The following is a 14,009-nucleotide window of genomic DNA, read 5'->3' as shown; positions in this document are numbered from 1 at the left end:
TCAACACTTTTATCAGGTCACAATATTTTTCCCTATCATCTTCCCTACAAGAAGAAACAAATCTTGATTACTTGGGAACAGCAATTCATTTTCTCCTTATCCTCCTTTTTCTCCAGTATGTGACTTTCAGGTCTACCACTGATCTTCAACATAACTCTCCTTATAGGCAGGAAACCAGCAAACTGAATAGGCACCAGGTCAGTCAATTGTTCTCATGTCTAAAGATTTGATGGAATGAGAGGAAGCCAGAATATACCACCCCAGAATATATTTCTTTGGCAAATTTTGAGTTGATTTTCTGAGAACTGCAGGCAGGAATAGCTCTGAAAAGCTGTCCATTTCTAAAGGAAATTTACATCTACCTTACTAAGGTAAACAGAGGATGCAAGCAGAGGTTTCTCTCTGAAGCCCCTTTATCTGCCTAAAGACAGATAAAGCTCTGACACCTCCCTAAAACAGAGACTACCACAGGCAGTCACCTATTCTTCTGATAGCTGTTGCCTAAGAGATTTCATTTGCACAAAACAGCCTTTGGTTACCACGCAAAGTTGCTCACCATCCATCTAGGCAGAGTTGGGCAGGCCAAGCAGCATTCATCATCAAGTGGAAGTGGAGCTTATGGGATCCGAAGAAGCAGTCCCTGAAGGCCCGTCCACACAAACTACATATGTAAGTTGCTCATACTTCCAGCATGTCCACTTGTTATAATATTACCCTTCATTTAGTATATACCCAACACCCAACATATTTCAATCTTATGGCATCAAGTAACCGCCTGGTCATTCATCAGATTTTGTCTAACAGTCTTCCCCACAATTTTCTTTGAATAAGTTACCTCTCCTTTCGCAGTTAGATCAATCAGTAAACCCAGCTGCTTTGCCTCAAACCATTTAAGCCAAAGTAGTTCCTGGAGAGTCATCAAAGCTCCAAGACTGCCAGGGGTGATTTTTGACCTGGCTTTGCACACTCATGTCCAGGCATTTAAATTCTGAATGGGCATTTTAAGCAGCTGCAGTTCATTTAATCCATGAGGAATAAAAGCAAGATTATTGAGCAATTTCTGCTTAGAAAAATATTTGGGAGCTAAGTTTCTATCCCGAGTCTGGTTCTTTAGCTTCTGCTTGATCTTATATCCGTCAAATAAATTCTTTATTGCTTAGGTTAGCTAGAGTTGGTTGCTACAAACAGAATCCTAACTGATATTCTTTATAAGTCTATGACTATGGCCTAACAGATGACCCTCATCTCCCTTAGACATGATTGCAAGTGATTTTGCTTTACTGGATATAGCCAATCCCCTGAGTTATCTTGGCCATTCTTAGAATTCCTGGAAGCTGTGTATTTTCAGAACAGTGGGATATACACCACTGTGTTCTAGTTTCAGTTCCAAATCTGCATGTCAGTAACTATTTCAATGTCTGGGTTTAGTTTATTTTTATTATTATTTTTTATTTTTTGTAGAGACGGTCTCACTATGTCACCCAGTCTGGAGGCAATGGTGCAATCTCGGCTCACTGCAATTTTCACCTCCTAGGCTCAAGTGATCCTTCCCAGCAGCTGAGACTACAGGTGCACTTGGCTTTAGTTTTACAACTGAGTTGTCATGGTTAACAAACCTGTGTCCTTGATGCATTCCACACCCAATACACTCTCTGTAACCTATTTAAAAAGCACAAAAGCTAGTATCTGAAAGTATTCTCATGCAGGTTTATGACTGTAAATATTAGACAATTACAAAAATATAATCCCACTTCAGTGTTTTAGTAATGAGACCCTTATAGGCCATTAATAAATAGTATAAACTTTACACCAATGTAACTGGGTTGTTTTCTGTGTCTACTCACATTGCTAAGTGGTTTTAGGTTTGATTTATCTGCACACAGCATCTGTGTCATACATAACAATCATATTTTAGTTAATTAGGTTAGAAGCCCATATTTAATAAGGTTCAAGTTCTCCTCAATATGATTTTCATTAACATCATGATTTAGGCAGAATGTTTTCCTATACATGTAAATAAAGAGAGCTTTAGCTTTAAAAAAAAAAAAGACTAGAGAACTCTATCTTTGATAACTAAATCTATAACAAATTTAATAATGAAGGCTCTGTAAAGATTTCTGTCAGTTCTAGATAGAATTATTCTATGACTTAATTTGAAGCACCCAGTTGGTGCTGGAGTTTCAGCCGTGCACTAGATATATTTAGCATATGAGAATTCTGTTCAATATTCTGATGTTAAGAGAAGCTAAAAAGAAACATAAAATATACATCATCCAATTTATTTTCTTTATCCAGAAGAAATCTGTTAACATTTTCCCACAATAACAATTCAAGTAAAAAATTCCTACCGAGATGATGTTGCCGCCATTTTTACACAAGCACACTCAAGGCTTGAAACATCCTCATCTAGCATTAAACCTGTAAGTTACAGCTACTAAATACTGTTAGGCTATTATAATGCATACAGAATAGATTACCCCAACCCAGCTCTTAATATCATGAGTGCTGGGTTTACCTGCACGTGGGGGGTTGGCTGAGATCGAAAGGAGAGACATAGTAAAGGAGATACTAAACTGATTCAACTACTTCATTTCTAAACTCTACATAAAAGGCCTGGGAATGGCTTGAGACACATCAGACTTATCAAAAGTCTTCCGGCAATGATGCTTTTAGAGAAACATGGCGTAAGTGATCCTTTCAGTCTCAATCCCTAGAGTACAGGCCTAGGGATTATGGAACTGGTTTAAGTATGGAGAATGCTTAAAGATTGAGCCTGGTCAACAGGATATGTACATCAGTGTGCGAAACTGACAATATTAATATGACAGCTAACATTTGAGCAGAAATTCTGTGCCAGGCACTATGCTGAGGGCATTACATGCATTATTTTATTATCCAACCCTTTAAGATGAGTGCCACTGTTGCCCCATTTTACAGATGAGAAACGGGGTCTCACAGACACACAGTTAGTTAATGGGGAGCCTGAGTTTATACTCAGGAAGCCTGATTCTAGATCCAGTACTCTTAAGTATTATCCGAAACGAATTATCTTAGAATCTAGAATTCAACTACATATGTGAAATGCATGTCTAAAACAGAAGGATAGATGTTACATAACACTAAAAGTTATTTAAAAATCAGGAAAATAGTTTCCTGAATTACTTTATGGTCTTAACATGCCTAGATGAGTCATAGTTGCTGGGATTAGTATACTTCTCTAACTTCATTTGATGATTAAAACCACAAAGAAATTGAATAACCACTCCTACTGGATATTGTGAATTTAAGAGAAGACAAAAAGAAAGGACACGTGGAGGTATACATTACTCCTTATTTTCGATTAATATGTCACCAGATTAAAATTAAATTACTGAAATTCACATTAAAACAGAAATGACTACACACTAGGATAGATGCTATTGTAGTGTGAAAACTCCATAGCAAGATAAAGTCTAAACACAAGTTTTATAAACCAAAAAAGTCCCAGAAAATTTAAAATTACTGAAAAAGACCAAAGATTAAGTGGAGAACAACCAATAAAGAGGGACCCCTTTATTACACATTTATAAAATAATAGTATAATATAGTTATTAAAAATGGGACACTTTTTTCCATTTTTGGTATCTTGTATTCAATTTTTCCATCCTCTTCACAATCTTCCATAACTTGCTTTTTGCTATCCAGTGTTCACCTGAAACTTCTACCCCACCATTCAAAGTACAACCGAAGAATAAATGATCTAATAGATTGTTGTGAGACATTATCAGATAAATTAATCCAGTAACACAAGAAAAGAGATTGAGAGTTTTAAAATAAATACAGTAAAAGCAAAAACATATGAAGCATAATTTAATCTGATGATTCAGAGCACCTCAAGATTGTGTTGTAACGTTTTCCTCATGCTGCGTGTTTAGGTGCCTGTAACAGAATTCTGGTTAGTAAAATATTGAAAAAAATTTCACATATAATTCACATTAAATGACTACAGATAGATACAATATGGGCATTTTGATGTGTCCATTTGTACCTGACCAGGGCACAATTTATAATATACTAAGAAAACTAAAATTAATTACAAAATGAGTATTTTTAGCACACTTAGTAACAGCTACTTGTTTTAAACTATTATTTCATTTTTGGTGACCAAATTGTATTTGACCATAATTAAAGAACACATAACCTTAAAATAATATTTAAGAAACATAGTTACAACAGACATATGTTACATTAAATGAAGACAGGAAAGAAATGTACATGTATTAAAGGGCACTGAGGTTTTTCAAACCTTTTCTTTTGAAAAGTCTTTTAATCCACTTCCATGTACATCAATTTAAACTTACTTAAAAAGTTTATACTCAGTATACTTACAGAAAGAGGTGAAATCAGTGTTGAGCACATGACTGCCTAACAACCATTCAATGCTGATCACGAACTAGTATTTTTATTTGATTATCCTGACAAACATAATAATTGAGCCCATGTATATATGCAAGATGTGGAGGATCCAACTAATCAACTGCAGAAAGAAAAACACTCAACTTAAAAAAAGTTGAAACAAATGACAAATGGAAATGGCTGAATCACTGTACCTTTTTGACACAACCTTAAATCTTAGTTTTACTATATATTATTTGGTACTCCTGGATTCAGTAGTTGGGGTAAAAAAGGTTTCTGTATTCAAACGTATCTACAGAATGTCAATATAAAATGTGTGGATATATACATTTAATATACACACACGCGCGCACACACACAAATGCATACTCACATGTCTAGGAACCAGCACCTAACCACATCCCCATTTCTCACTAATGACCCAATGAATCATTTATGACTGTAAGACCAGCTTAGATTCTATAAGGCTGTACAATATATGGCTGAAGAGGTCAAACACAAGCACCCACATTCAGGCTGGATTCAACTGTTCCTCCTCATGATTTTTGACAAACAGTAATACCACTTATGTAACAACTATATCTCAATAACTTAGAATTCAGAGTATAAAACCATAAACATTGAGCTCCCTCATTGTTTCAAGAGCACTCTTTCCATTCTATTTCCACTGACTGATAAGAGGACACACCAAACTAGATCACTGAACTGTACAAATGATCTTTACTCTTAATCTAAACAAACATGTGTTAAAACATTCTGAAATGCTGCATCCTTTGATTTCTTCATCTTTTCAATTGCCCGATGCAGGTCCTGCTGTTGAACAGGCCGAATTTCATCTTCATCATGGCTAGAATGCAAATAAAACCATCAAATATTCAAATAATTTTAGAATACACCTCCCTAAAATATTTTACCAAGATTTAAAAGAGATGCATGTGGTAAAAAAAAAAAAATTGTTTTCAACTGTAGAAAAGAGTATAAAAATGAAATCTCTTTACCATTCAAGACCCCCAAAGACAACCACAATGAACAGTTTCATGTAAATGCTTCCAGGAATTATCTACACATAGAGAAATCATAAGGAATTTTTTAAAAGCACTGACTGCTAAGAAGTAGGAAGCTAAAATAGCTACAATCAAAGACTTCACATCTAGAATATAAGTACACAATATTACCATAAGGTAAAAAATGTTATATAGTTTATTGAAATGGGAATGTAATTCCAATTAAAAAAATCATGTAATTCCCATGAAAACTATAATTTAAAAACTATCATTGCTAGGTATATACTTACATGCATGTTTTGCTTTTTACAAATTGAGAGTAAAATTCTTCACTATCAACAAAAACCAACTAATCCAAATCCTCCCTACTTCAATGAGAAACAAAATCCAGAATATTATGGCTCCTTTGTAATTTACAGATATTCAGGGAAAAACATTCAGGAAAGTTATGATAACCCAAGTCCATCCAGATTTTTCATACTGAAATATAAAATTATAAAATATGAAATTCAGTAGGAAATATAAAATTAGCCAGACTTCTCATAGTGAAATATAGTTTTCAGGGCTTTGAGGCAGCAAAAAAATAGATCTTTCATTATTAGTGTAATCTGCCTAAGCAAAATTTACTAACTGGTTGGTTATTTCTCCTCTTAATCTTATATATAAGAATAAAAACCTGGCCAGGAGTGGTGGCTCACACCTGTAATCCTAGCACTTTGGGAGGCTGAGGTGGGTGGATCACCTGAGGTCAGGAGTTCGAGATCAGCCTGGCCAACATGGTGAGATCCCGTCTCTACAAAAAACACAAAAAGTAGCTGGGCATGGTGATGGGTGCCTATAATCCCAGCTACTTGGGAGACTGAGACAGGAGAATTGCTTGAACCCGGGGGCAGAGGTTGCAGTGAGCTGAGATTGCACCACTTCACTCCAGCATGGGCAAAAGAGCGAAACTCCGTCTCAAAAAAAGAGAAGAGAATAAAAACCTTTGGACGGTAGATTCTGAGGGTACACTAATGATGATGGGTCCAGAGCCACTGCATACACAGCTACCAGTTGACAGAGTAGCTTTCATGTAGACCTTTCTATATCAAAGCCCGCAAAACATTTTTTTGCTGAAGTTTGCTATGGCAACACACTGCAACTATATATATGAATACCACAGGCAAGTGAAAACACTAGGAAGGTGAGGAAGGGAGACCAAGAAACAAAGGGACAAGAGTTGGAGAATTCCTTTAATACAACCCCAAAAAGTACACTGGGGTTGACCAAGAATCACAGAAATTGTTAGAAGGTTGATATTCTGAAAAGAAATGCAGTATAATAGGCAAGTAGCCTTTTAGGAAACTTCCTTAAAGGACATGCTTCACTAGGGCTGAATTATCCCAGTTCACTAGTATCTTTGCTGAAATAAGGCTGGTAAAAAATTGGATTCTCAACTTCACTATACTTTGGAACTGGTTCCAAGTAAAATTTGCTGCAGTGATAAATGGTTTCTTTGTTTAGTAAATACATATTCATTAACAAATTGAGGTCTAGTCTTCAATACCTCCAACTCCCCTCACATTTACATGTGAAATTTCCATGGATCATCAGAAGGAATTCAACTTTTTTTCTCCTTCATTCTAGACCCTTCCCACAATTCTGCCCTCCTTCATTTTCAGAATTCTGCTTTGGAAAAATGGTAATAAACAAAGTTGCAGGGGGTGATAATCCAAATTTACCTTTTATTTCATAAGTGGTGTTTCTAATATAAAGCAAAATAAAAGAAACTAACCTAAAAGCTCTAAAAGGTTTTAACAAGTATTAAAAATCAAGTCAAAATAATATACCTTTCTTCTGATGTAGAATTAACATATTCTCTAACACAGAGGAGGGCAGCATCTCGACACATCTCTTTTAGGTCACTTCCTGAAAAGCCATCAGTTTCCTGGGCAACTTCTAGCAGGTCTACATGCCTATCCACCTTAAACAAATATAAAAACATGCTTAAAAAACAAAAATAAATATATTGCAAATACTACCAAACACCCATCTTAAAGAAAGTTAAGCATATTATAACAGCATGGGAGGAGAAACAATAGTTTCTAGAAGCTTTTTTTAACCACAAAAGCTTAGAAATTTGAAATATAATTTTCATTATTTGTCCTTATGATTAAGACAAATAATTATTACTAGATACACTGTAGAGTGATGGGGAAGAACAGATATTGGACTTGCTTTGATATCTCTCAAGAAGGTACCAAGGTGACATTTTTCTGTAATATATTCAACATACAGTACTTGGCAAATGTAATTAACTCCAGAGTCCATTACAGAAAAACACACAAAAAAACTCTTAACATTCCTTTTAATTGTAATGCTTGGTATTCTATTATCTCAACATGAATTTAGCACCTAAACTTCTGCTCCTCAAGCTAAGCTTATAGTCAAGCCAATTAAGTGACTGTCCTAGCCACATAATAGACTTGAGATAGTCTAATCATACTAAACTTATGTACAGATTAAGAAGAGAAAATAAGCAAGAAAAAAACCTATGACTACCATCTAGTAAATGATTCTTATGTCTCATTCACTGGGGTAAGCACTTTGTATGTATTATTCTCATTTAATCTTCTCAGAAACTATCAATTTCATTTTCAGATAAGAATCATGAGACCTGGACAGGTAAACATAGTCAGAGCCAGGATTTGAACACAATATAGTGAGGTCCAGCTGTATTTTTCCCCCATTTAGCTCATCACTTGTTACAGCAACATTTACTTTCCCCCACTGATGTGAAATGCCACCTTATAGTTACTAAATTCCCATTTGTATTTGTATTATATTTACTAAATTCCCTTTGTATTTGTGGAAGACACAGTGTTTTAGGAAGAACAGCAACTCTACACAAGGACAAGAGACTTGAAGGTGAGACAACACTGCCAGCTCTGCAACTGTGACCTCACATAACAGTGCTCCCATTCCTAAACGTAAGGGTTACATGAAGATAAATCATGTTTTTTGATAAAAAGAAAACTGAACCCAGAGGGCAAGAGTGCAAGCAGCAATGGTAAGCAAAGCAAATGGTAAATACATGGATAAATCTAAATAAACTTTAGCTATATAAATAGTAGTAATAATTATTATAGTAGTCATAATCATTTGGAGTACAAAAACAAAGTGGAGCTAAAATGCTATATAATAAGAACATGTAAAACGGAGGAGACATCTACATTAAGGTATTCTAAAGTGTTACAATTAAAGCATTAAAAAGAGGATACAGATATTATTAACTTAGACTTTATTTATGTATGTCAAAATACATAGGTACCACTAAAGGACAGAAAGGGTAACACTAAAGGAAAGAAAGAGAATGTGTAATTTCCAAACCAACAGAGGAAGGGAGAAAACCAGAATAAAGAATACAAGAGCAGTATTAACAAACTCAGGACTAGAGGGGGACAAATAAGCAAAGAAAAAGCATAAATGGAAATATTAAAATAATAATGAATGAATCCAAATTTATGAGTAATCACCATAAATGCAAATAGACTAAACTTGGCTGGTAAAAGATTTTATACAGAAGAACCCAAAATGTAGCTGTTTGAAGTTTATAAAAGACATACTGATGCTGAAAGGAAAAAAACAGGCTTTGTGTTACATTTGAAATAAAAACAAAGAAAAGCAGGAAGTAGAAGGCTGAAAGATATCAGCTTTTAATAAAAAGAAAGCTAATGTAGTTCTAGTTACATCAGATTTTTACTCAAAATGAATAACTGAGAAGCCATTATATAATGATTAAAAAATTTCACCAGAAAAATATAACAATTCTGCACTTGTAGACATACATGTAACATGGCCTCAAAACATACAGCAAAAATTTATTTAATTACATATAAAAATGGGCTAATTCACAATACTGGAAGATTTTTAACATATGTCTCATGTACTGCCACATCAGTGAGTTCTTAGGACTGGTGACAGCACCTGTGATCTAATGTACATACATGTATATAATTTAGATCTTAGTCCTTTGATGGTTATAGGGTTGCAAATATTTTGGTTGCGGCTTGTTTTTTCACTTTGTTCATGTTATCCTGTGATACAGAAGCTTTAAGTCTGATTACAGTCAGACTTCTCTATTCTCTTTCCTTTGTAGTTTTTAATTTTTTGTGAATTGAGAAACTCTTCTCATGTGTCCTTAAGAGACAGACACATACAAGGATCTAATTTTTCTACTGTTGGTAAAAAGAATAAAAATAACATATACCTATACACATGTATTAGGTATCTGTTCACATATATTCATGGGATTGATACACTCTATCAACTCCTGGACAGCAGTTTACCAATGATGGTGATAATGGGAGATGGTCAGTGGTTGCTTAAGGTTGTACTTAATTAAAAAAATATATATAAAGCAAATGTGGAAATACATTAAAATTGCCTGTTAAATATGGGTGGAAGATAATAGGGTTGTTTGTTTATATGTTTGAAATATTTCATACATTTAACAAACTACTTTACAGAGCTTTCCAAACTATACTATGAGATGTTAAAAATTAAACATCCAACACTTCCTCCTGTCTTTTGACCAGTCCGTTGGTTGGGCCACCCTATGTTCTAACCACTCACAAATCTTGTGCCTGACAAGATGATACAGTTAGAAAGATGAACCAACCAAGTATAAGAAAACAAAGAAAAGAAGATTCCCGTCACTGGAGAAGCAAGATTTAATTAAGAGGTACCATACCCTAATGGTTAAGAGTAGGCTCCATCACTTCTTTGTGTAATCCTGGGCAAGTTACTACATAACTTCTCTGGGTTTCAGTTTCCTCAGCTGTAAAAATAGGACTAATATGTACTCCTTAGAGAAATGAGGATTAAATAAAACAATGTATAGCTCACCAAAATGCTTGGCACATGGCAAGCACTCTAAAAGTAGCTCATTTTGTTGTAAAATAGCTTTTAGATAAACCATGAAATAATGAGAACCTTTTCATTAGGCAACTCTGAAAGCAATTCCCAAGTTAAAAAGATTTGAATATAGGCAGCAACAGCAGAATAAGTTAACAGACTTCGAAAATAGCTTGAAAGAATGATACTTACTTATGTGCAGTTGTTTATTATTATATCCACCATTAATAGTATATTTGTAAATAACATCTCTGAATTCTAAGCATTTTACACTTATAATTTTATTTCAAGACCAGCTGGGGCAAATGCTTATGAGGCCCTGATATGGTCTGGCTCTGTGTCCCCACCCAAGTCTCATGTTGAATTTAATTCCCAATGCTAGGGGAGGGACCTGTTGGGAAGTGACTGGATTATAGGGGCACATTTCCCCCGTTCTCATGATAGTGAGTTCTCTCAAGATCTTATGGTTTAAAAGTGTGTGGCACTTCCCCCTTCAATCTCTCCCTCTCCTGCTCTGCCATGGTAAGACGTGCTTGCTTCCCTTTCGCCTTCCACCATAATTGTAAGTTTCCTGAGGCCTCCCAGCCATACTTCCTGTACAGCCTATGGAACTGTGAGTCAATTAAACCTCTTTTCTTCATAAGTTATCCAGTCTCAAGTAGTTCTTTATAGTGGTTTGTGAACGGGCTAATACAGACCCCATTTCAACAAAAAAAATTTTTGTTAACTAGCTGGGTGTCTAGTTACTCAGGAGGCTGAGGCAGGAGGATCACCTGAGCCAAGGAGTTCAAGGCTGCAGTGAGCTACGATTACACCACTGCATTCCAGTATGGCTAGAATGACGAGGCTGGTCAGCTAGAATGTAGGAGACCCTCAGTTCTGTCTCAAAACAAAACAAAAAAAAAACAAACAACTATTGCTGCTATATCATATAAAAGTAAATTCAGGTCAGTTTGTATAGGGAAAAAAGCTACCTCTTTAAACTCAGACAAAATACTTTCATAGGGTATACATTTTATCAGTGCTAATTCTTTTTATACTTAAAACCTTAAGCCAAAATCACTACACTATCTTTTTAAAATAAGTTAATCATGTTAAGGAGTACCTATCAATAAAAGAATTGTAAAAGAGTAGAACACGGTATCATTTCAAAAGTTTCAATCTTTTATTCAGAGAAGAAGAATTCAAACTCTGGAAGTTCATGTGAATTAAAAAACAAACAACCCTCATTCAGCTCCACAATATATAAGCATGACGGTGCTCAGTTTACCAAATAAATATATGTGCTACTGATTTGAGGCATCTTTAACAAAATTAAATGAATTTTCTTCAGATTTTATTGAAGTAGCAGTAATCCTTCAGCATACAAATACCAACCAGTGGGAAATGACAAGATGTTCTCATGTCAGCAGTTACCCAGGGAGCATTCATATTTTGCAACATAAAACTGATTAGAAACTATACTTTGTGGTTTTATGAATAAGAAACAGAATTGCTAAAAATTCCCTGTATCTGCTGGGCAGGATGGCTCATGCTTGTAATCCTAGCACTTTGGGAGGCTGAGATGGGTGGATCTCTTGAGCTCAGGAGTTCTAGACTGGCCCGGGCAACATGGCGAAATCCCACTTCTAAAAAATACAAAAAATTAGCTGGGTGTGGTGGCATGCACCTATAGTCCCAGCTACTTAGGGGGCTGAGGTAGGAGGATCACTTGAGCCCAGGAAGGCTAGAGTGAGCTGAGATCATGCCACCATACTCCAGCCTGGGTGACAAAGCAGAGACCGTTTAAAAAAAAAAAAAAATTCCCTGTAGCTATGAAAAACATAATCCTAAAAGACAAGACAGTACTATTTCAGAAAGCAGAATACTAAATACTAAACTTTAGAGACATGTATAATTTCTTCCTCTTATTTATTTTTTTAGAGACAGGGTCTTGCTCTGTCACCCAGGCTAGAATGCAGTGGTGCATTCACTGCAGCCTTGAACTTCTAAGCTCAAGTGATCCTCCTGCCTCAGTCTCCCGAGTAGCTAGGCACACCCAGTTAAATTTTAAAATTTCTTTGTAGATGTGAGGTCTCATCATGTTGCCCAGACCTGTCTCAAACTCCTGGCCTCAAGTGATTCTCCCACCATGGCCTTCAGAAGTGCTAGGATTAGAGGCATGAGTCATCAAGCCCAGCACTGACATGAGTAACTTCTTAAGTTTAAATGTGAAACTAAATAACCCGTGTAATTTATGGCTATGTTACAAGAAAAAGGGCTTAAATTTCATCACTTATACTCATATTAATCAGCTATATGTAAAGCATCTGCATCATCTCCAGCTACACTAGACCACATTATATTTCAAAAATGTTATAAACTTCCAGTCATGCAATATGATCCTTCATCAAAATGGTTTAAATTAAATAACTGTACTGGTTAACTTGAAGTCTCCAAAACTGTCAGTAACTACCTTCTAATATCTGTTAAATTTCTAGCCACACCATAGCCATCCTAATTCAAAGGAACTTGTTAACTATCCCCTTTATTTTCTTCTCTAAACTTTTCACTGGTGTCTATCACTGCTAAAGGTTTACCAATTGTGTTTTATCTAAACAGTACTACAACTACACTTTTTATTTATTTTTTTTGAGACAGAGTCTTACTCTGTCACCCAGGCTGGAGTGTAGTGGCACGATCTCGGGTCACTGTAACCTCCGACTCCGGGGTTCAAGTGATTTTCCTGCCTCAGCCTCCCAAGTAGCTGGGGTTACAGGTGCCAGCCACCATGCCCAGCTAATTTGTTTGTATTTTTAGTAGAGACAGGGTTTCACCATGTTGGCCAGGCTGGTTTCAAACTGCTGACCTCAGGTGATCCGCCTCCCTTGGTCTCTCAAAGTGACAGGATTACACAATGTCTTTTTGAAAGCAGCTACCAAAAATTCAATTAAAAGACGGCCGGGCGTGGTGGCTCATGCCTGTAATCCCAGTACTTTGGGAGGCTGAGGCGGGCGGATCATGAGGTCAGGAGTTTGAGACCAGCCTGACCAACATGGTGAAACCTCGTCTCTACTAAGAATATATGTATATACATAAAAATTAGCTGGGTGTGGTGGCGCGCACCTATAATCCCAGTCACTCAGGTGGTTGAGGCAGGAGAATTGCTTGAACCCAGGAGGCGGAGGTTGCTGATTTCTTTACTGATTTCTTGTCTAGGACCAAAGTTCCTTACCTAAAAAACATGAAGGATTTTAGGAATTTCCCTGAAAGTGTACACATTTCATGTACATATGTAGTTTTCTTAGAAAAGACTACTTTTATCTCATTCTTAAAGGGCCCTATGACACGCTTCCTCCAAAATGATTCATAACCACTGATCCCAATCTTTGTAATTTGCTAGGTTCTTTAAACTCTTGCATACACTATATGTTATTTTGATATGTTTTTAAGGAAACAGGCTGAGAATGGTGGTTCACGCCTATAATCCTAGCACGTTGGGAGGCCAGGGCAGGAGGAGAGCTTGAGGCCAGGAGTTCAAGACCTGCCTGGGTAACATAGTGAGACCCTTTCTCTACAAAAAAATTTTTAAAGAACAAAAAACAACTAGCTGTGTATGGTGAAGCATGCGTGTAGTCCTAGCTACTTGGGAGACCGAGGTGGGAAGATCACTTGAGCCCAGGAGGTCAAGGTTGCAGTGCACTATGATCACATCACAGCACTTTAGCCTGGGTA

At 36.2% G+C, this 14,009-nt stretch overlaps 1 protein-coding gene across 3 annotated transcripts in view; it reads right to left on the bottom strand.

The window, feature by feature from the left end:
• Positions 1 to 2,263: 2,263 nt before the first annotated feature.
• The window catches only part of ATAD1 (ATPase family AAA domain containing 1), an 89,644-nt gene continuing 77,898 nt past the window's right edge, over positions 2,264 to 14,009 (bottom strand). The window contains exons 9-11 of one of the 3 annotated variants that reach the window (XR_651823.4): positions 7,229 to 7,362; positions 5,690 to 5,879; positions 5,141 to 5,242 (exon numbers count right to left, since the gene is read on the bottom strand). Coding sequence is in view for 2 of the 3 variants with exons in the window: in XM_009214929.1 (XP_009213193.1) it covers positions 5,122 to 5,242; positions 7,229 to 7,362 (255 nt within the window). In the remaining variant the exon portion in view is untranslated. Of the gene's footprint in view, positions 5,243 to 5,689; positions 5,880 to 7,228; positions 7,363 to 14,009 lie in introns of all 3 variants that reach the window. The other 2 variants (XM_009214929.1, XM_009214928.4) reach the window with 2 other exon arrangements.

The sequence above is a fragment of the Papio anubis genome, chromosome 11 (genome assembly GCF_008728515.1).
Source record: "Papio anubis isolate 15944 chromosome 11, Panubis1.0, whole genome shotgun sequence".
Taxonomy (NCBI): Eukaryota; Metazoa; Chordata; class Mammalia; order Primates; family Cercopithecidae; genus Papio; species Papio anubis.
The sequence above is the reverse complement of the archived record's forward strand: the minus strand, read 5'-3'. Positions and strand labels throughout refer to the sequence as shown.